This window comes from Phyllopteryx taeniolatus, chromosome 1 (assembly GCF_024500385.1).
Source record: "Phyllopteryx taeniolatus isolate TA_2022b chromosome 1, UOR_Ptae_1.2, whole genome shotgun sequence".
Lineage (NCBI taxonomy): Eukaryota > Metazoa > Chordata > Actinopteri > Syngnathiformes > Syngnathidae > Phyllopteryx > Phyllopteryx taeniolatus.
In genome coordinates this window covers 32744028-32767016 of record NC_084502.1, presented here as the reverse complement: position 1 = coordinate 32767016, position 22989 = coordinate 32744028, and the positions used below count along the sequence as shown (strand labels likewise).

The window sequence follows — 22989 nt, the reverse complement described above, 5'->3', positions numbered from 1 at the left end:
CGTTTGAGTTCGGGAATGCCCCCAGGTCATGTCTGCTTTGGGAGTTGGCTTCTCGTCCAGAGAGCCGACTCGACTCGTACGGTCCATTTGATCTGCTCCTGCTAGGAGCCTGACCCCCACACACCCCTTCAATGAGTCACTCATCATTGAAGGTAATTTGATATGGGCTGTCCTTTATATAGCATTAAAACCTGTGACATGGTCATAGTTTGGCCATATTTGACATGGAGATGAGCCTGTGGCCATTACTGTGAATGTTTGTGTGTGTTGGGGGTATTTCAACAGCTGCTTCCCCCGCCCCCACCTCGTTTAATACAACAGCCTCTCTATGCTGAGGTAAGAGGGCTCTCGGACCCCCTGACGTGGCCATTGTGTTAAGGTGTGAACCACTAGCACTGCGGGAGGATTTTAGGGGCCCGTGAAAGAATTGGTGGTGGGGAGTATTTTATAGGGGTGGGGGTAGGCGGCGGCAGCAGTTTGCTATACATGCATAGGCAACTTCACAAATCATTGCAATGTTTTTCCACTTGTCGCTTATTAACACAAAACATCGCTGATTTTCACAAAACAGATGCCAGGCTTCATGCACGGCCACTGCAAGCTCACAATAGGTTTGAGTGTGCCCACGCTACAAAAAGTTGTGTGAGCTGTGGCTTGACAAGGCGTAGAGGTTTGTCTTTTTTTCAAAATGATCCCGCTGCCGTTTTGAAAAGACTTTGAGATTTCAAATGTTTGCCTTTTGAAATTCTGAAACATTTTAAAACTCTGAAACCCCAGGAGATTGTCATGTAAACAAATAGCCCAAACAACACAAATATGAACAGTTTTCAGAATTCTTTCATGGTCGCCAAAGACATTTAATCGAACTACATGCATTGATCCAGTATAGATGCACGCGAGGGAAATCGATTTCTTCCCAGAAGTACAGTACGTCCGCCTCCACTACCTTAGGTGGCGCTCTGCCCCATTTCAATTTCTTGGTACTAGCCTTTCTGCAGTTGAGCTGCTTTGTCACAAAATATTAAAGCAACACTAACGGCGTACTGCTAGCAGTCTTGCAGCTCTGTTGGTTTGTATTTGGTACATGCTGAACACTTCTATTTCCAATGACATGTATACAGTATTATCTGTTATGGTAAGTGATAAGAACAGATCTTCTTCTTGTCCTAGCATCTTGTAGTCTACTTCCCAGTCTAAACTTGTGGTGAGGAACTGTGGAGCACATAGTCTGGTCTGTTTCCATCAGCTGCAATAAGTGCGTTTCAAACCATTATTGTGTATGTTAGCTAAACAATTAAATATTTTGCGTGCTATGAGTTCAGTCAGACTATATATGTATGTTTCTTTATGTATCCCAAAAGTGTAGTACGGTGGAGTGCTATTTGCAGGGGGATAGGGAGAATAGTGAATTCCAGCAAATAGTAGACGCTTCCCTAAACAGGTCTCGAGACTGTGACCAAGTTTTTTTTCACCTTGTGCATTTAAAAATTTTATCTAGTCGCATTTGCGACTGTAAGTTTTAATGGTTGCCTTTTTATCCACTGCAATCTCAACCTCCTGCATGAGAGAGAGAGAGAGAGAGAGAGAGAGAGTGAGAGAGAGTGAGAGAGAGAGGGACAGTGTCAATCGTTGTTACGAATTCCATTTAAGGTAAAAGCGACCTGCCGCAACATAATTGACTGCTTCTTCCAGATAGGACACGCTATTATCACAGCACCGTCGCAAACATTCACACCACATATGCATGTCACAGACAGGCTAGTATTGTTGTGGCTCGCCAGTGGCCACCACGTACCTACGTTATATTGCCAAAAGCATTCGCTCAGCTGACTCGGATATGAATTTGACATCTGATTCTTAAACCATAGGGTTTAATATGACATTGGTCCACCCTCTGCAGTTATAACATCTTAAACTCTTCTGGGAAGGTTTTCTAAAAAGTGTAGGATCGTCTTTGTAGGAATTTATGAAAATTTTTAAGAAGTGCATTTGTGGGATTACACGCTGCTGTTGGACGAGAAGGCCTGGCTCTCACTCTCCGCTCTAATTCATCCAAAAGCGTTCTATAGGGTTGATGTCACTCAAGTTCATCCACATCAAACTCCCTCATCCATGAACTATCCCGCTAACTGCAAAGATCGCCTGCTTAATTTGTCTGTTGTTTTCATTTCACTCATTGGGTACATTCAGAAATTCAATCTGATGCTGTCACTGCACCCTGAGAATGTCAGTGTTCAGAGAGGCAGAGTGGGCTCCATTTTCTATTAATTTACGAACAAGCGTGTTGGCCATTGGCAGGGATACGTCAGTGCTTCCGCCGTACTGAATGTGTCAGTTCTGCTATGGAATCAGATTTGTCCCAAAAAGAATCACACAGAACCTTTTAAGTCGCAAACAAAAAACAAGACTATGAAACAAAACGTCTTGAATTGCAAGCGAAAAATAAGACATTGAGACATAATCTAACGCAACCAAAAAATAATTATTGAATGAAAATATTTTTTGCTTGCGATGACGATATTCGTGTGCGCGCCCTGACTCTTTGCTCACGTTCCAATCTCTGCACTTTTTGCATTTTCTTTTTGGCACAAACCTCTCGGGTGGGCGGACACACGTCCTCATTGGCTAATTTGTTTTGAGTGACAGCTAATGCCCCCGGATGTGATTTTTCTTTTTCTTATTTTTTTCACGTCACACTGAGGAGACCTAGCGACAAGAATGCAAGATTATTTTTTTTTATCACCTTAAGGAAGTGTAAGTATCTATCATATATGTTGTCAATACTGTACTAGGATGAAGTGATGTTGTAACATTATGCTAGTAACATGTTAGAAGTACATAGCCACAGTTTATCAACAATTTAGCAGCTAATAACCGTTAGCTATATTGCTAAGGTTAGCTACCATACTGACTCGTTGGTATTGTATACTATAAGGCCATTGGCCACATTTTTTTTTATCATCTTATATATAATTTTGAATTTCCCCACATGGAAGAGCTGAGGATAAGGATGCATTCAATGTCCCTGGAGTGATAAAGTGGTTGATTGGACAGGAACACCAGCAGCTTCTAAATGCAGAGCGACAAACTTTTAGGATACTGTAACTGTCTACTTGGACCATGAATGTAACCATAAAATAACAGTACCTTGTGTTTGTTTAAATACTGTATTTAATTGCAAAATAAAAAAAGTTATGCAACGCATAAAAGGTCCGTCATTACAAGTCTATTTTCAAAAGAGTACACTGCAAGTTCATGTTAAGCTGGACACAATATGACAACCCAGACAGGAAGTCAGACAAGGAAATACACAGAGCATTGAGTCAATTTTAACATAAAATCGATAAATTGCTATTGTATTAGCCTCACTTACTGTATCAAAACAGCTACCGAATGAACAACAAATTAACTTTGGAAAAATTACCGTGAAAGAAAATCTTGAAAGTTCATGCCCCTTGAAACTTAATACTGGATCTTGTACACAAATGCCTCATAAAAATAAAAAAAATTCACATTTCATTTTCACTTCACTCCGTCTTCGCATAAGATCGAGTGTCTGAATGCAGTGTTCCTGTTCAAATAAGGTTGACGTGATGTCATTTATGAAGTTATGGTGGGACAGGGGGCAAGGGGGTTGAACGGAAGTTTGTCTGAGCAGACAATTGTTTTGGCGTGGTTATGGTGAAAGGAACCGTTCGTTGTCTCAATTGAGACGCTAAATACAATATATATATCCATCCATCCATCCATTTTCTGAGCCGCTTCTCCTCACTAGGGTCGCGGGCGTGCTGGAGCCTATCCCAGCAATCATCGGGCAGGAGGCGGGGTACACCCTGAACTGGTTGCCAGCCAATCGCAGGGCACATACAAACAAACAACCATTCGCACTCACAGTCACACCTACGGGCAATTTAGAGTCTCCAATTTATGCATGTTTTTGGGATATATATATATATATATATATATATATATAAACACTCACACACACACACACACACACACGTATACATACACACATATTGTTGTTATGCCATGTTACAAGCAGCGAATAGGTGAATTTGTGAATGCCGAAATGCAAATATGCGGGGTTCCACTTTGGCTCTTTCCAGACCACAGAACACAGAGGAAATGGTTTTGCATGGATAGTAGGGTCAGCTCTATCTGTGACGCACTGGGCTGTTTATCTAATCAAGATGTCAGGCGTATGCCTCAGATCTGTCGTGTTGTCCAAAATTGTAAAAGAAGATTTGCAGCTTGTCATTTATCAGTGGGTTGCAGGTCAATCTGGCAGAAGTGAAATGTGGCTTGCGCGCAGTACAGTGGACTCTCTGTAGTCTGCACACGACATCCCAGCAACCACTGCTACTCTCTTCAGCCACAATGTGTGTGTGTGCGTGTCAGTCTGTCTGTCCCCATATGGCAGTGTGAGGACTTGACCAGCTTCTGTCTGGCCTCTACCATGACAGGACTCAAGACATTTGTGTAACTGCACAAGCTGCACGCGCTGAAGTTCGCGTGTCTGCCACTTGGCTACAAAAATAACTTGTGCATGTGTCGAACAAAGTTAAATCAACCTCATTTGTTGTCAACCGTCCGTCTCCACTTTTTCACTCCTTTCAGCGATGGAACAACTACAGTGGGACCTCTCAGGTGGAACACAATCTGCTGCAGGCTGCTAGTTGACTGCCGATTTTGGGCCTGATTGACGAAGATCCCAAATAGCGGGTACTAATTTCTGTGTTTGCTCGAACAGATTGATCGTGGATTTGGTGGCCGTGTTTCCTCATGTACTAAGATTGCGAGCTTTTTACTAAGATACCAAATAGCAGGTGCTCAATTCTGTGTTCACTCACTATAACAGATTGCTCATGCTCTGGGCAACAAGTGTAAAAGTGGTGTTGACCATTTTATTTAAAAAAAAAAAAAAAAAGTGTTTTGCGCTGAGTTACAGAAAATAAATCAATGGCTCCGCGAATTTTGGGCCAGCCAGCAACCGCATAAAAGCCATGCTTTGTTAGATTCAACTCGCCTGTGTGTCTGTCAATAGCATGGACAGGTATGTGCTCATCCAGTCTTTAAAATGCACACATCCAGAAAACTGCTCTGGGAGAGGCCAGCACCTGTTGTCATAGTGTGCTTAAATGACCCAGATGCATGGTAATGAACAGTTAAAAGGAGTCTTTAAATAGATGAAATGGCATGACTCCTTCTTGTGACCAAATCACCCCTAAGATCATTCAGAAGCGCCAAAATTGCTTTGCTGAATAGACGATATGTCGCGCAAAATTTTGTTTCCATCATTTCACAAATGTTTACAGGAGGGGAATTGCCTCTCATGTTGCCCATACTACGCTGGCACAGCTGTATATTAGTTTGCACCTGCCTTTCAGACAATGTATTCAAAGTTGCAAAATCAGCGGCCGCAATTCGTCTCAGGTTTGATAAAACAATCTATTTGCATATACTCCTCCCACAATGCGCAAAATGATCTGCATGGCAATTTCGCGTCTGCCTGACGCAAACCTGGTTGTGCCTGATAAGATCATTTTCCACATGTTTGCGCATGTTTTTGCACATGCAAATCTTTAGTAAATCAGGCCCTTAGAGTCAAATAGATCCCATCATAAAACCTTCATTAACTCTACAAGCAATGCTTTAGTAGTAGTATAAGTAGTATTTTAATGTTCTTAACTTGATAAAGGAGAGTGTAATGTGTTTTTTGGTTTTAGATGTGCCTCATAAATCTCATTTTAACATTATCATCTAGACTGTCATACAAGTTTGCTAACACCAAAATGGTCTACCTCGACTTTGTGACGGAAACCTCTCAGTGACATACTCTATGTTGGTGCTGGATTCTTACTGCTTTAGAAGTTACTTGTATGTATGTGTTTGTGTGTGTGACGGTGAGGGGCGGGGTGTGGGGGGCTATGCTGTTAACGACAAAGATTGCCTGGATGTGTGTAGGTAGGCTAAGTAAAAACCTGACATGTTAGCAACAGTCTCTAATTAATTTACCAAAGAGAGAGGACGCAGTAAACAATGGAGGACATCTCCCTTCTTGATGTGTCTCTTTATTACAAGAGGAGGACAATGGACAACATTTGTTTTTTTTTCTTCTGTCCATTTTGGACATAAGCAATCTCGGTCCATCAAATAACTGCACTGTGTCTAGCGGCGCCTTAGCATTTCTCATGGTACACCGATAGAAGCGTGCCAGAAAATGGAACAGTCAGTTATTTTGGCATTAAACACAAACAATTAGATAGGACTTAAATTGATTGAGTGTCACATGGGTGCTGTAAAAGCCAGAAGCGCCATTAGCTGCTAATTCATGCTCTGCTTCAGTTTTCAGTCCAGTGAAATTTTTTTTTTCAAGGCTTTAAAATAATTTTTTTGTTGAAATTGCCTGACCAAAGTGATGTCAAGTAGCACACAAAAATGTTTGTGACTCTTTCTTGCAAGCAGTTTCCTTACTGTCCAAAAATGGTGTTACAACTAGCACCAACTACTGTCTTTACAAGCTTACTAAAGCATTGTCTAAGCTTTTTGGCTCAGTGTCCACAAGAATTGTCTTTACAAACCTGTGCAAAAGGTTTTTTTTTATTTTTAGCTTGATGGTTGTCATGGAGACACAGCCATGAAACAATGCTGAGATGCTGAGATAAAAGAGGGATCCTGTCTCTCTTGGTCTAGACCTGACTCGTCCATTGCTGAGCATCCGAATGGCCGTGGGTCAGGTCGTTGGCCCCCAGTGGGTGCTGCATATTTGCATAGCTCAGGAACTCGGGTGACACCTCACACTTGCACAAAAGGAATTTGTGATGCAGACAGAGCTGCATTAAATGCTAATCATACCAAAGCTCTACTTGTTGACAACAACAGATAATTGAAGGAAGGGAGTGGGAACACCCTAAAAGCTGTACTGATCCCCAGAAGATAACGAGCCAAAAATAAATAAATAAATCCTCATTTACTGTAAACTCCTTTTAGATGACTATCACGTTGTGCTAAATAGCTGACTGGACCACTGTGTGAAATTCCCCCTCAGTGTCCGGCTTGCTGGCTAAAGCTGCTAGCTCTTTCCAGTGTTCTTCCTATTTGATAAAGCTGCTCAGCCAGCTGTGCTGAGATTGACAAAAGATGGTGCTTCTTACAACTTATTTTAACAAAGTGGTTAGTATAAACTTTAGCTGCCTTGCTGCTCAAAACAGATGCTAACTAGTAATGTGTCTTCATTTTAGTTAACTACGTTTTTGTTTGTTAGCTGGATGAGCAGGAAATGTACTTTACAGATTTCTACAAAACTTTACATTGAGGAAAGTATTATACACATTTTTGGTGTTCATCTGAATCCAGGATTTCTTTTCACTTTTTTTTTATTAGTAAGTAAATGCTGCCTAACAACGGCAGGTATTGCTAGGTATTGTGTTTGGAGGATTGGGGTATGTAAAGGCCAATAAAGAATCCATTTAATCATCCACCCATCCACCCACCCATCCTTGATTTTTTTCCCCAATGTGACACGTATCAGATTTTTTTCATGTTAATGTGAAGAGTACAGTTCCGATTTTTTTCATACCTGACCCAGGCCTCTTTCAAACGTGGATATAAATCGGCTATGTATGCGACCTATACAGTCATTAAATGGCGACAAACGTCACAATTGTTCGACAAAACATACACGGCAATGGCGGACTGGCTGGGGGACTGCCCTGGGTCCTTTGGTACTGGCTGATTCCCCCATGGGACGGGAGCTCTGGCTCGGCCCCCCCTTACAGGTGAAGGCTGCCGGGCCCGGCCTTCCTCAGTAACCAACTCCGTACAACAGTTGACTTACATGCATGTTATATGGTGTTTATTCACTAATAAGTTCCATAGACACACTATAGGCTTGAATTGCTTATGCTGGGACAACTAACAATAACACTGGTTGTATTAAGATATCAACTCACAGGTTCGTACAGGTGTTTAGACACTATAAAAGCATCCCATTGCGCCACGTATCAGTAGCACTGCCTTGCTCATCTCCTGTCCTCTCCCATCTTGCCCTGTTGGTTAGCTGTGGCATGTCCTCACCGAGTGTCCCCTCACATATAAGAATGCGATTTGACTTAGTAATGTTACTTGAAGTCAAATATCTAGACTGTCTAATTATCGTTTTGCTCTGGTTCACACCCCTATTCCCCTTGTTCGTTCTGTCCCTCTGTCTATCCCCTAAAGCCCTTTTCTGTCTGGCTGCATTTTCAACAAACATCAGCCTTATTAACACAAATAATGAATAAATTAAACAGAGGGAGTATTTAAAAATCTCCTGTTACACAGCAAAACTGTTCCAGCACAAAAATCATACAGATCCATCATTTTGCATGGGGATGCAGCTGAACAGAACAGGGTTTAAAAAAAAATTCAGATGAAGAAGCAGAAAACAGAAGATGCTTTCGAACTGATATAAGAAAATGTTTGCTCCGGCTGCACAAAATCCTTGAAACCGCCACAGGTGTGTCATGATGAGACCTATTCAAGGGGCCATATTTACTTCTGTCAACACGGCGATTCGTGTTTGTGCGCGTGCGCAATGTGACGTCCTGGCTTCTGCGGATGCGTGTGACGTCACAGACGCGTTCCATCCATTGTAGAAGCGGCATTTGTTTTTAGTAATGACTACATAAAAAGATCAGATTTAACAAAAAAGACGAATTGGGCATCATGCCCTGCAGTGTGAACATAGCTATAGCAACAGACACGCATTCACACTCACATACATACATACTTTTACTGATTGGGAACCCACACTGCCTGCAAGGAAGACACAATAGCATCATTGACCCAATAAAGAGCCCATTGTACTGTATTTTGAATGCGATATAGGTGCACATTCACAATTTTTTTTCCCTCTGTTAACATTGTGTGCAGGCTTTTACAGACAGGAGTTTATAGTTAATTTCTGGTTATAACACTTTACCAAACTGGCAGGCAAAGCAGGTATGCTGCTTTCTACTATGCCTCAGTCAACTCCTGAAGACGGAAAAAAGAAAACAGTGGAGTGGACCTAAAATGTACACACATCTATGGACAAAAAGAAGTGCTATGCTGGTGTCATGTGATCTACATCATTTTGCTTGGGTCACATGATCAACAGTGCTAAGCTGCACGTCACCCCATGATGGTCTTTCACTTTCCTTTTGTGGCTTTACAACTTTCAGTTAAATGGCTTGAGGACATAACGAACACAAGGGATTTATGTATACAGTATTTTTCTAAATGGATATTTGCTGGTAATGCATGCATTTATCTTAAAATTAAAGATGCAGAAGTATGCAGGGGGTGGCTATCTAAGAAAGCTTTAGAAATTAGTGCTCATCCAATGTTGGCTTTTTCGGCCTTGGTGGTGGTCTTCTTTTGCAGTTGTAGTGTCCAACAAACCTTGAAAAGGTATGTGTAATTTGAATTTATACTGACTGCTTGCATATTGGCATGTGAGTTTGGAAGACAAAAAAGTCAGGCTCTCCAGGCAATGTCTGGGAATTAGATTATCGCACAGGTGCTGGGGTAATCATAAATAATAGGACTGTATTTGTTTGACTGGTGGATTTCCTTCTCTTTTTAAAAAGTGTAACTTTAAACTCCATATTATGACAAAGACGGAGGTTCCCCACTGGGACTGATCAGCCGATATTACAAGGTCACTCTTGCATGGGCTCCAGGGGGCCCAGGATGCTACGTTTGGTCAAAAAATGTAAATGCTGGTTCACGTTTGGAAGATCTGGAGCAGGAAAGGGTGCGCTTTCCTGTTGCGGAGCTCCCTAGACAGTCCGCCCTCAGCGCCCTCATGCCTGCTTGAACTACTTAAGTCTTGGTGATGCTTGTCGGGTCAAGTGGGTCCACATTGAGGTAATGGCCATGGAAAGTGAACATTATCTAGGGATTTGCTTCTAACATTAACACGCTAATTCTTCACAAGACTCGTCTAGCGACCTGTAGACAATAATTACGTAAGGGGTGGGAAGTATTGTTTTGATTTTTATTTTTTGCTTTCATTGTTGGCAGGATTACCTTCCAACTACAGATACTATTTCATTAAAATGAAATAAATGTTGGTGCAAAAATATATAAGAATACATTTCGAGGAATATTATTTTATCTTTTTGTCGTTAGAGTTAGTTTAAAACAGTCAACCCTGCAACAGAAAGCAAATGGTATAGTCCATCCATTCAATTTCTACATTTTATCCTGTTCAGGTTTGCGTTATTAGGAATCCCACTCGTGTTTTAGGCAGGATGTGCCCTGCTCCAATATGATTGGCTGCAGGACACGCACTGCTGCAATATGATTGGCTGCGGTATCCTGGTAGGACACACCCTCCTGCTTCCAGACGGGAAAAAATGTATGTGAATTCAGTGTTGTGGCGTTTATATGAATCCCACTAACCTTAACCCACCCTAATCTTAATCCTAACCCAACGTAGCTAAATGTAACCCCAAACCTAGCTCTAAACCTAACCATACCAAACTAGTTTGTCCTAATTCTGTACAAATATAATACATATTCGGAATGGTCATCTCGTTACATCTGCGTAGTCTGCCCTTCCCACGATGCAGAAGCCAATCATGTTGCAGTGGGGTGTGTCCTGAATTTAGACACTGTAGATTAGACAGACTACATATGGTGCACTAGTCCTGCCCTAATCCTTACATTTTCTGGCATGCTCCATTAACCCAAAAGGAGCCAGCTGCTAATTTAACAACAAAATTGCATTTTGAAGCAATTAAGAAAAAATTGGAGTGCAATACTTGGATGCAACCAGAAGGGGCACTGTGGATTCAGTCTCAATTACAGTAGTCTGCTGTCGAAAGAAGGAAAACATTGTCATGCAGCTATGGGAAGTAGAACTACTTCCTTGCAGACATCCGTTCACTCACTCGCACCTTCTGGCAGCCTTCAGTTTTTGCTCACACTGAAAATAATATTTAAAAATGAACTTAATCGTTAATCGTAAACTCAGTCGTTAATTTTCCCCATAGTTGAGCAAATGTCCATCTCTATATGAACAGACAAAAAAATATAAATACGGAACTCATCAATTTTTTCACTTTCGTTAGAGAAATGCATTTGTTCCTTTTATTCTTTGAGCTGCAATGGAGCGGTTCCACCCACCCATGAGTCAGAAATGTGATTGTCCAATTGTCCTGCCTTTAGCACACGTTAAATGTTAATTAGTTTGGCTTACAGTATTCTTTGCTCACTCATGTGTTTTTATGACCAGATTTGATGGCACATCAGGAGTTAACTGTTGTGTGTGGCTTCACAATAAAGGCCATCCATTGACATCTACTGCCTCGTTCTTGTCAGAGCACATGCTACTAATTACGTTGCCGAACACCCAAAAAGCCTGGTGATAGTCTCTTAAGTGTTTGCTTGCCTTCTTGCCCTTCATTCATGCAAATGTGCTTATGTCACAGCTGTGGAAACAAGAGCATGACTCCACTTAGCCCGTCCGTCTTTTTTTTTTTGTCCTCTATTCCCCACATGGTGCAATGGTTTCTTCTTATGAGTCTGATTTCACACGAAACAGTGCGAGTCAGAGAGCATTGCGTTTAGGAGCCACAGCAGCCACTGGGAGTTCTAAAATGTGTTTTATTTTTTCATTTACAAAATAGTATAGTTAACTCAGGTGTTTTATATTCCATCAGTAGTAGAACATTTATTTTACAAACCACAGCAACCATGTTGCATCCCTCAAACCAACCACATCCTTCTTGTGGTCTCCAAAACTATTGCCGCTAACATTCTGCAACTTGTATGCAAGTTTTGGTGTTTTGTTGCGCCAGCTTGACATAGGTGCTAAACCAGGAGCTGCAACTCTTCTGCAACAAAGACAAAGTTTAATTCTATTCTGTTGTGTAGGAGCCATGTTCTGTGACAAACGTGGGTGTCACACTGCACTATATAGCAACTGCATGAATGCTATTACCAGTTGCTACCAATTAACTAGCGATTGGCTGCCGACTGGCTGTACGGTGGACGTCTGGTTAGAGCATCTGCCTCACAGTTCTGAGGACCGGGGTTCAATCCCCAGCCCCGCCTGTGTGGAGTTTGCATGTTCTCCCCGTGCCTGCGTGGGTTTTCTCCGGGCACTCCGGTTTCCTCCCATATCCCAAAAACATGCATGGTAGGTTAATTGAAGACTCTAAATTGCCCGTAGGTGTGAATGGTTGTTTGTTTATATGTGCCCTACGATTGGCTGGCAGCCAGTTCAGGGTGTACCCCGCCTCCTGCCCGATGATAGCTGGAATAGGCTCCAGCGCACCCGCGACCCTTGTGAGGATAAGCGGCTCAGATAATGAATGGATGGATGGATGGATGGCTGGCGACCAGTCTAGGGTGTACCCCGCCTCTCGACCGAAGATAGCGGGGATAGTTTCTAGCATCCCCGCGACCCTTGTGAGGATAAGCGGTACAGAAATGAATGGATGGAATGGAGATATATTTATTATAGCTGTAAAGTGGGGTTGAATTATGTTTTATTATATACAATACAATCACTATTACGCATGTTATTAGTTGTACCATATGTTGTATTTATCCTACTTCCCAGATTGTTATTGTACAACATTTATTACCACCTGAAGCCTGTACATTTCCAAACTTGTAATGTCTGTCTGTCTGTCTGTCTGTCTGCCTGGCTGCTTGCCTGTCTGTCTTTTATATCTAAAGTTCCAAATAAAACAAATTAGTTCTATGAAGCATAGAGCGTTTAGGTCAGGTTCATAAAGATAATGTGTGACTGTAAACATTTAACATGTGATTGATTTCAATGTATTGTGTCCTCTTTAGCGCCAGCGTGGTGGTGGGTGCTCCCAAGGCTCACACGAAGCAAATCGACATTATTGAAGGAGGCGCCGTGTCCTACTGTCCATGGCGCCTTGGTCAATCCGATTGTCACACCATCGAGTTTGACACGGAAGGTAAGTGTTGTGACTGACATGCACATTTCCTTCTACTACTATCTTACATCTCAAGATATAGCTATATATAACAGAATAAAACAATAGGTCACATTGACATAACATTTTTCAAATCTGATTATTGAGTTAGTCCAACTCAAACTGGAATTGTAAAGCATGTAAACACTGTAGTCCAACTGAAATCCAAATTGTATTACCGTAATTTCTTGTGTATAATGCTCATTTACCACCCCCAAAAATGTCAAAAATCAATGGTGCCCATTAGACATAGGTATAGAGGAAAATGAAAAAAACGTTCCCATTTTATAAATGTATGCCACCATCTAGAGGTTTTGAAAAAGCGGTACACGTTCATTTCAATATGCCATCACCACATAGAGATTATGAGAAAGGTGTCCACTTTCATTCTAATATCCCACCGCCACCTAGAGGTTATGAAAAAGGAGTAGCCTACACTTTCATTCCAATATGACCGAGGTATGTATGACTGCATAATATGTACAGTTGTGCTCATAAGTTTACATACTCTGGCAGAATTTGTGAAATATTGTTTTTTTAAATACGACTAATGACTGAACATATATCCATCCATCCATTATCTGAGCCGCTTCTCCTCACTAGGGTCGCGGGCGTGCTGGAGCCTATCCCAGCTGTCATCGGGCAGGAGGCGGGGTACACCCTGAACTGGTTGCCAGCCAATCGCAGGGCACATAGAAACAAACAACCATTCGCACTCACAGTCATGCCTACGGGCAATTTAGAGTCTCCAATTAATGCATGTTTTTGGGATGTGGGAGGAAACCGGAGTGCCCGGAGAAAACCCACGCAGGCACGGGGAGAACATGCAAAGTCCACACAGGCGGGGACGGGGATTGAACTCCGCACCTCAGAACTGTGAGGCTGACGCTCTGACCAGTCGGCCACCGTGCCGCATATATACATATATAACATCATTAATTTCTTTATGGTTATGTTTTGTTTGATGATAATGCTTTTCTGAAATGCTTGACAGTTTAATTTGAATCCCATTAAAATAAAACTAAATGTGTTTTGCCTGGCCCTTCATGTTTTCTTTAAAGAATTGTACCCATCTTACAAAGTCTGCCTGAGTAATCAAACATATGAGCACAACTGTGTGTTTTCTGATTTACTAAATAAAATAAATTTTGAAGTATGAATTTCAAAATAATAGCAAGTAAATAAAAATTATTACGTGTTCAAAGTGCTTAAAGTGGCGGCCTCACAGTTCTGAGAACCAGGGTTCAATCCCCGGCCCCGCCTGTGTGGAGTTTGCATGTTCTCCCCGTGCCTGCGTGGGTTTTCTCCAGGCACTCCGGTTTCCTCCCACATCCCAAAAACATGCACGTTAATTGAACACTCTAAATTGCCCATAGGTGTGAATGTGAGTGCGAATGGTTGTTTGTTTGTATGTGCCCTGCGATTGGCTGGCAACACAGTTCAGGGTGTACCCCGCCTCCTGCCCGATGACAGCTGGGATAGGCTCCAGCACGCCCGCGACCCTAGTGAGAAGAAGCGGCTCAGAAAAACGATGGATGGATGGATGGAAGTGCTTAAAGTGCTTAAAACTAACAAAATACAGATAATACTTCATGTTTTGATCATATGGGTAGAAGCAAAATCATGCATTGTAAAAATGCATTATACATAGGTAGAAAGGTTTTCCAGAATTTTGAGGTCAACTTTGGGGGTGCGTATTATACTGTGCGGTCAACTTTGGGGGTGCGTATTATGCTGTCACAGACTGTGTACGAACTACATGCACCATTACAGTAGCCCTTGTTGTGATCATGTGACCAAAATGAGCCAATCAAACTATTTGTTTTCCTGAAGAGATCTGCGGGAGAAGACTGGGGCGGCATGGCCTGTTTCAAAGTTTGCAAAGTTGACTCAGAATAAAAGAGTTTTTATGAATAAATGGACGGAACATGCTTTTAAATTTTTCCAGAAGCCAGCTCAAAATTGTTGTGTCTCATATGTTGTGAGAGTGTGGCTTGAATAGAAAGCGAAAAATAAACACAAATCCTTCGATCTTCCACTGAACCCGGTGGCAATAACTCGCAAGATAACCAAACTGAGAGCCCAGAACAGCAGAGCCTACATGACTTACAAATCAACAAAGAGCAAATGAATGTTCGCTCGTCGTCGCATATAGCGATGTTTGACATTTTGGTCGTAACGGAATGTCAATGCAGCTGCCGAGGGGCATTAACTGAAGGTAAACAAAATCATTTCTCACTTGAAATCTGCATCTATCTGTTCTGATTTACTTGACAGTCAGCCTTCATTTGCCTGTTCAATGTTACTTGAAATTTAGGTGTGAGATGCTTTACTTCAAATAGTTTTCTAGCAATTTATTTTAGACTTGCAGGCATCAAAATATAATTTGTAAATGTAATTGTAGGCCAGACATGTTTGCGCCTGTTTAATAGATATTTAATTTATTGGTGTTCTTGGTTTTTAAATGGGAACTGTTTTAACAGTTTAGATGTGTGTCTAAAATCTGCCTCACAGTTCAGAGGTTGTGTGTCAGTTCCTGAACAATTAAAAAGCCATTTTTAACCTGTTTATGTCTGGAAAAGACATATTGGTTGTTGAGGAACGGCTTTTGAAGGATGCGTTTTCCTTCCTTCCTTCCTCCAAGTCATGTTTGGGGGCGGTAGAGAGAGATAAGAAATGAATCAACAAATAGACGAGACAAAGCCCTGTTCGCAGGACAGGTGAACATGATACCGGGAATCTTGACAAAAGGGCTGTAGCTGAGCTAAAGGGATGACATAAGGTGATCAAATGAATGGACTTCTATTTTGGGGTGGTTGATAGAAGACCCGGCAGACGTTTTTTGCTCAAAGACAGCACAGCAAAGTGAAGACAGGAACAGTCAAAATGAGCACCGCGGTTCAGCTCTAAACTTTATTGTCCTATGTGAACAACCGGCGTAATATTCCAGTAAGTGTTTCACAAGACCCTTTAACGACACTCCTTTATTGGCTTTCGAGACTTTTTGCACCGTTTTTCCTCCAGCGGAAAATGTGTTGGACATCCGTGGCATATAACTGGAGGCCGCCGTGAGTGATGTCATTGCAAGGTCTAATGGAGAAGGAGCCCTCCCCACAAGGGCAATCTGAGGGTGAAGGAGCTTGTTGCATTTGCCCGAGCCTGTTCTGAAATCTGCAGAGCGAGCTGCGCTGCAGTGGAGGAATTCTGAAAACATCTGCACGCAACTATGTGCCAAGCAGCTGTTGCATGGATGACATTTAGTGTTGCAATTCTTTTACTGTAGCTGTGAGCGTGCTTTATGTGCAAGTTCCAACAACCCATAAGGTGATCCAAAAGTCCGGCGGTGGCTGCTGCCAGTCCTCACTGAGGATGCTTGACTTTTTCAACAGAAAAAGGTTGACAGCGATGTCATTTTGGCAATGTCTTGGAGCCTCAATACATTTTGGTATGGGCCTCATATCCACCGAGTATTATGGTGTGGTTCAGTTTGGTATGTGCACATTTTTCAGCCTTAGATTAAGGAAGAGTGGAATTACACAATTCTTGTCTATTTGTTTACTAATAATCAGCACATAGCAATGTACAGTGTAACAATTGTCTTTGTTGAATTCAAGGCAGAGTTATACATTACCTGCATCTAGGGACAGGCCTTTTAATACATTTCTTTGATTGACTATGGTGAAAATGAACAAACAATGTATTATTTTATTGTATATAATTTTGGATGGTATGGTACAATTTCTCTCTGAATGTTCTGTAGTCCCATTTTGGCATTTGTGTCATATTGAGGAGTTTTTATAGTGGAGGTCTCTGTGGATGAAGCCCAATGTTCCATATTTGATGTCCTGTTGTTGTTCTTTCTTCTTTAGACAGCAAACTAGTTGAGACTAAATCAACAGCTCCTCTACTGGTTTCATCTGAGTAGTGCATGCCATTTTACTTCAGTTTCTTCATGACATGATTAACCAGGAATCGATCGGTTCCACACCATCAACAGACTTCTAAATGATCGATATATTATGTCCATCCATCATGTAAAAGTACACTGACTCCCCCCAAAAAAAGCTCTAGTATTTTGTATATCGACTTCAGTGTTGGTATCTAAATGCTTGGTGAGTGTGAGCTCTGACCCACGAGCCACTGACCCTCTTAATTAGCCGAACGAATTGGGTCAAAGTGGCCCCCTTCCAATCACTTCCTCTCCCATTGAGATAAGAGCCGGACTACGGATAGGAGAGGAGGTATGGAGGGCGAGGACACCAAGGAGCCTGCGAGAAGGCCCATTCAGGATGGGAGGAAGGGAAGAAGGAAAGGGGGAGAAGCCCTTGCCAAACACAGGGCATGTGATGAGAGAATTTGACCATTTGTCTTCTGACCCTCAGACGAACAAACACAGTCAATGTCTGCACACCCCTCTAATGGTTGCGAGCTGGTCTGTGCATGCTCTTCACACCCCCACACTGCAGGGCCTGTCCCAGGAGAGGTTTGGTCAGGAACTAACCAGCCCCCCCCCCCCCAGAAGGGCTGTGGTCACATGAAATGTGAATGGCCAGTTTCCCCGCTATCTCCCTTTGGAATCGCTGTTCTTTTCTTCTGATAGCGCTCCACGTGACTCCAGCTTGCCGCCTCAAGACAAGCAGAACTTTTCATTGCTAGTTATGGTGACACTAGCTCATTTTTGAATTAGCCCGATGAAATCCAAGGGTTCCATAAACATCTTTCAGCCCCCCAAAACAAAACATTGGCGTCTCTCACATCCCCCTTCCTCCCTTCATGTTCGGTAATGGTGATGCATTAATGTGTCCCCTCTGTGAGTAATGTCAGTAATGAGCTCAAATCCATTAGGCAAGCAAGAGCATTTACATCTTTGGCTACTATATCCATTCTAAGTAGGATATGAATCACATTTTGTTCCCATTTCAATGATGATTTATCACAAGTAATATTGCTGGTCCTCTATCTTTATTTCTCCCCTGGATGCCAAGTCGAGGGTCACATTTACAATATATAAGATATTTTCCTCATAAATTATTATTATTATTATAGGTAAATGACACAATTAATTGAGTTTCATGTCAGAGAAAACAAACTATGCTGATACGCTAATAATGATTCTTCTTTGGTTTCAAAAAATCAACTGATAAATCCGGTACTGCCACTAAGTGGACTAGCGATAATAGAAAAACAACAACAAATGTGTGTTTAGGCTAAGATTACCAAACAAAACTTGAAGGTTCATGTGATTGACAATAAACTGTATGCATGCATGTGATATGCTAATATAGTTTTTTTTTTTTTTAACAAAGCCAATTGTAGCTTCAGTACCCAGATGGGAATAGACTGGAGGTACAATACTGATTTCTTATATAATACTGTATTTGGAGGAAATTGCTAAACCAGACAGACTTAAAATTAACTGTGCCTATACTGTATGATACTATTGGCGTTTTTGAGGAAACGCACTAACACCAGACCTGTTGATGTGCTTCCTGCCACCAGGTAGACGAGAGGTCCAAAACTCCCAGTCAGAGAACATTGATAACATATCATGATAACAGCTTCAAGTCAATGCAATATTGGCTCTATGAGGTGACCTGAACTTATGTGAAGGGATTGTCGCTAGTAGTCTACTCCAATGCATATTACAAGTTAACTTGAGGTTGCCTTTGTTTTCAAAACTGGGCAGAACTTTTCAGGGAAAACAACACGAGAGTGCCTCCTCCAGTGCACTACGACTTTGCTGCTTGTTTCAGTAATAGGACCTGAATTTACACAACCTCACCTCAGCTTCTGGCTTTGTATGTTGGCTTTGAGTCATCCATGCCGACACCTGTGAGTTATGAAAACACGGTGGTGTGTTATTAACGGCTACACGGCAAATAGAGATTAGCTAAAGCAACATGCTTGCAAGGAGCCTTTTGAAGCCTTGCTCGTATTCTATAATTGCCTTCCTTGTATGACTTAAATGCTGTGTTTCACCCCAGGACACCTGAACACTTCGGCAGGGATGAGAAAAAAGCTGCTGATGGGATATTAAATGAATATTGTGGTTTTGCTTATTTTAGTGATCCTCCTGTGAAAATGCTACCCAGGAAACTGAGTTGCGCATTTAGTTGTAGAATTTTTATGTGGAAACGGTGATCTTGAGGCAAACGTGTGTCGAAACAAAGAATGATGACCGTGTTGCTACGAGGGCTTTGGTTCCGCAGAGTGATTGTTTTGCTTGGACAGAAGTGCTGTTCCATAACGAGGATGGATCAAAACTGCAGTTTGGGGTTGCCGAGTTGGCCAACATCATACTTTGCTCACACCCACATGGGTTGCGACGATTATCAGTCCTTCTTAGGACTACCAAGTCATCTTTGGTTGCGATGTCTTTTAAAGGTTTTGAGAGCAAGTGGTTCTTGGATCACCAGCCTGAGAGTCACTTCTCAAAAATGTGTTCTTCCCTGTCGAATTGATTTTGTTTGCATTGCTTTGGGGCTGCAGCGCAGATGCAACATCTGTCTACCCATGACGTTGCAAAGTTTAAACCTGACTCCGGTGACCATCTGTCATCTGTCACTTGCTTGCTAGTGGAGTGTCAAAGTGGCAGATCAGTGGCCAGGTGGTCAAACAGGGCCAAGGGTCATTGAGGTTAAGCTCGGACGGTCCTGTCCAAACTCGGTCAGCTACGCTGGATGACGCACATCAGCCTGTTGGATTGTCACCCTCTTCATAATTGTTTCTTGCTGCTGGCTGTCTGTTTAAAAAAAAAAAGACATTGTGTACTGTAATCTGTCAAGTAATGAGAAAGACCTATTTTTTTTGACGCACGAAAGTCAGCCTTTGAACTGTCTGCTAATTGCAATGTAAAAAATAGTATTATCTCGCTAACTCTCATTACAACCTTAGAAAAAAAAAACGAGTTGTTGCATCAATTCATCTTCATATTTTTACATTTTCACATTTTTTCTTAAAAATACACTTAGTGGTGTTGGTGTCAATGAAATGTTTGTGTCTGTCACAGGGGCTCGCGTCGTCCTGATCAACAACACGGTGCATCAGATCGAGTTCAAGTCGCACCAGTGGTTTGGCGCCACTTTGCGTTCCCACAGTGACACGATTCTAGTAAGTTTACCCAGGCCAAATAATTCGGCACAAATGAGCCCACCATATACAGTAGCTACAACCACACTGGTGAAAAGTGAATGGAGTAAGGCTCCCCAGGCTGGTGACGCCAATGTATCTGCAATACCATATATTACATAACGTAACTGTGGAACATTTTACTGCCATTTGTCATGTAGTTCTTTTAGCCTGTGATTTACATGGGTCATGGGTGGGTTTTGAACACATAAAAATCCATATGCTTCCCCATCAAATATATGAGTGGAACATTCCATTCAACCGCAACAGGTTATGTAGTTTTGATCATGTGATTCAAGCCCTGTGTCTTACGGTGAATTTGTTGTTGAGCTCCAGTTGTCACGTCCATACCCAATAGATCGCAATTTTTGTGTGTGTGTGTGTCCCCCCAACACACACACACGCATGCAGGCACACGCACACACACCCAGTGACATCAGAGTTGAGCCATCCGTTATTTGGTCCAGCAAGTGTCACGACCTGGGTTGGGTTTCGTGGTAACCCTGCTCCAGATGTACCGACGCCCTCGGCTGGCGTCCCCCCTCTTAGGTCACTGTTGTAACAACTACAAAAACATCTCCCACCTAAAAAATACTCCTCCCGTTCACCGCGCCATCTCTTCCATACTGACCCCACCAAATGGCTCTTCCTTCCTGTCTTTCAGGCCTGCGCACCTCTGTACTCGTGGCGGACTGAAAAGGATGTTCCGCGGTCTGACGTCACTGGGACTTGCTACCTCTCTGTTCAGAATTTCACCAAATTTGTGGAGTACGCTCCCTGTAGAACAGGTGACTGTCACCTTCATCTGAATTTAACAAGAGTATCATACAAGTACACCGCTGCTCACCTAAAGTCAGCTAATGCGATAATATTTAACAAAAAAATAACAGCACAAGCAGTACAGTATTAGTATTCATTTTAAGCTTTATTTTATTTTTATTATTATCGTTTCTGCTTTTAGCTACATAGGTTTATTTATTGCCTTTTCTTATTGTGGCTGTTTTATACAAGGGCCCCAAACTCAATCCTCAAAATAAATTTACCTATGGGTATGAATAAAGTAACCCAAACCTGATATGTATGTCGATATCTTACAGTTCACATTACGGTAACTGGGAGCAGATTCACAAGTGCTGTATATTTGTTGATTGTTTTCTTGATTTCTCGTATTATGACTGATCTTTCATGTGTAGAAATCAGCGATGAGCGAGGACAAGGCTACTGCCAAGGAGGATTCAGTGCCGACTTCACCACGGTAACCACCCCATTTAGGACCAGGGCTTGTCCACTTCCTCTGTCACAGTAATAATTTATTATTTATCTTTCAGGACGGTCGAGTGGTGTTGGGTGGGCCGGGCAGCTACTTCTGGCAGGGTACGTCTGACGCATAATCCAACACAATGCTGCTATCTTAGTAAAAAGTAGCTAATTGGTTTTCATCTTTGGCCATACCTTAGGTCAGGTGATTGCCGCAGATAAAGAGGACATTATTAAGGCCTATTACCCAGGCTACTTTATCCAGTCTGTGGATGGTCAGATCCAGACAAAAGAGATCCAGACTAAACACGATGACAGCTACCAAGGTAAACTGTTTTTGCCCTCCCACCCTCGTTTAGTACTTTTCCATGAAAGTTAAGTCTCACTTTTATGCCCTACAAGGTTACTCTGTGGCTGTGGGGGAGTTCAGTGGAGATCAAGTAGAAGGTAAAGTCGATTAAATGTTTACTGCAATGCCAGTAGTTGGTGACACATACAATTGCAGTCGAATATGGATAACATGAAGCCAAGTAGCCGTATATGATTTTTTTGGTCCTGTTCGGCTATTAGGTCAAGCACAATGGAGGATCTGTATCCCTTTTATGCCGGAACAGTTTTACTGTGTCACAGTGGCATTTTTAAGCTGCCGCTGTGGTTTCTTAGTATTATAATTGATGTTTATTTAGAATCAGAGTCGAACAGAACAAAGTTTCTCGAGGGGAGAGAGAAACAAAGACAAAAGACAAAGCACTAACTGTAAACAGGGTGAGAAAAGTAAATTATTACATATCTGTACATACATATAAACATTAGATATGAGCGTTGTATGAGGCTGGAGTGCTACACCCTGTGAGGGAAGGACAGGACAAGATAGAACAGGACAAGGACAGGAGAAGAAGCATGCAGGACAAGGGTCGTGAACCGGCTGTACACCTTAAGTGTGGTGGGATTGACTATGTAAATGATAAAAGTCTATAGGACGAGAGTGTGAGTGAGGGGATACCCAAGCAATTCGCATATCCATTCATATTCCTTATATGATTTTGGACCTGGATGTGTTCTCAATAGAACTGGTGTTCTGCTAGATGGCTTCCTTCTGTAAATCTCTGCTTTTTTTCCCTCAGATTTTGTGGCCGGTGTTCCGAAAGGAGTGATGCTTTACGGTTTGGTAAGAAAAGTCCATTTTGGCTCTCTAATTTGGTGCTCGGAGGCTGTAAAATATAAGGCGGAACATGTGGAGATAATGCTTATTTAAGGTCATGTAAAGAGCATCTTTTACTGCTGTGTTACAGGTATCCATCTTGAATGGAACAGACTTAAAGATCATGATTAACTACACAGGCGAGCAGGTGAGTTGGACCGGCGAAACCTCCTTCATTCAATGGCTTGTGCTGCAACCTCCTGATTTATGGATCAGTGATGGCAAAAGCATTTCCTCAACTGTTATCTGATTGTGGTTTCTAGTCAGGATGTGCATGATAAATAAATTCTGGGGGATTGAGAAGCGGAGGGAATTAGTTCGGGTCCAACCCGTTTGTATGTACCATATGTACACTATGTACATATGTATGTAAATAAAGCTAATGCTTATTAAAGTAAAAGCAATGTTTGGAGTCGG

At 42.1% G+C, this 22989-nt stretch overlaps 1 protein-coding gene across 2 annotated transcripts in view; it reads left to right on the top strand.

Annotated features, from left to right (window-relative positions):
* The window catches only part of itga5 (integrin, alpha 5 (fibronectin receptor, alpha polypeptide)), a 58270-nt gene that overhangs the window by 5249 nt on the left and 30032 nt on the right, over nt 1-22989 (top strand). For both annotated transcript variants that reach the window (XM_061789741.1, XM_061789731.1), the window contains exons 2-10: nt 12838-12968; nt 19996-20096; nt 20779-20902; nt 21308-21369; nt 21443-21488; nt 21572-21697; nt 21774-21818; nt 22496-22539; nt 22664-22720. In XM_061789741.1, coding sequence (XP_061645725.1) covers nt 12838-12968; nt 19996-20096; nt 20779-20902; nt 21308-21369; nt 21443-21488; nt 21572-21697; nt 21774-21818; nt 22496-22539; nt 22664-22720 — 736 coding nt within the window. The remainder of the gene's footprint in view (nt 1-12837; nt 12969-19995; nt 20097-20778; nt 20903-21307; nt 21370-21442; nt 21489-21571; nt 21698-21773; nt 21819-22495; nt 22540-22663; nt 22721-22989) is intronic.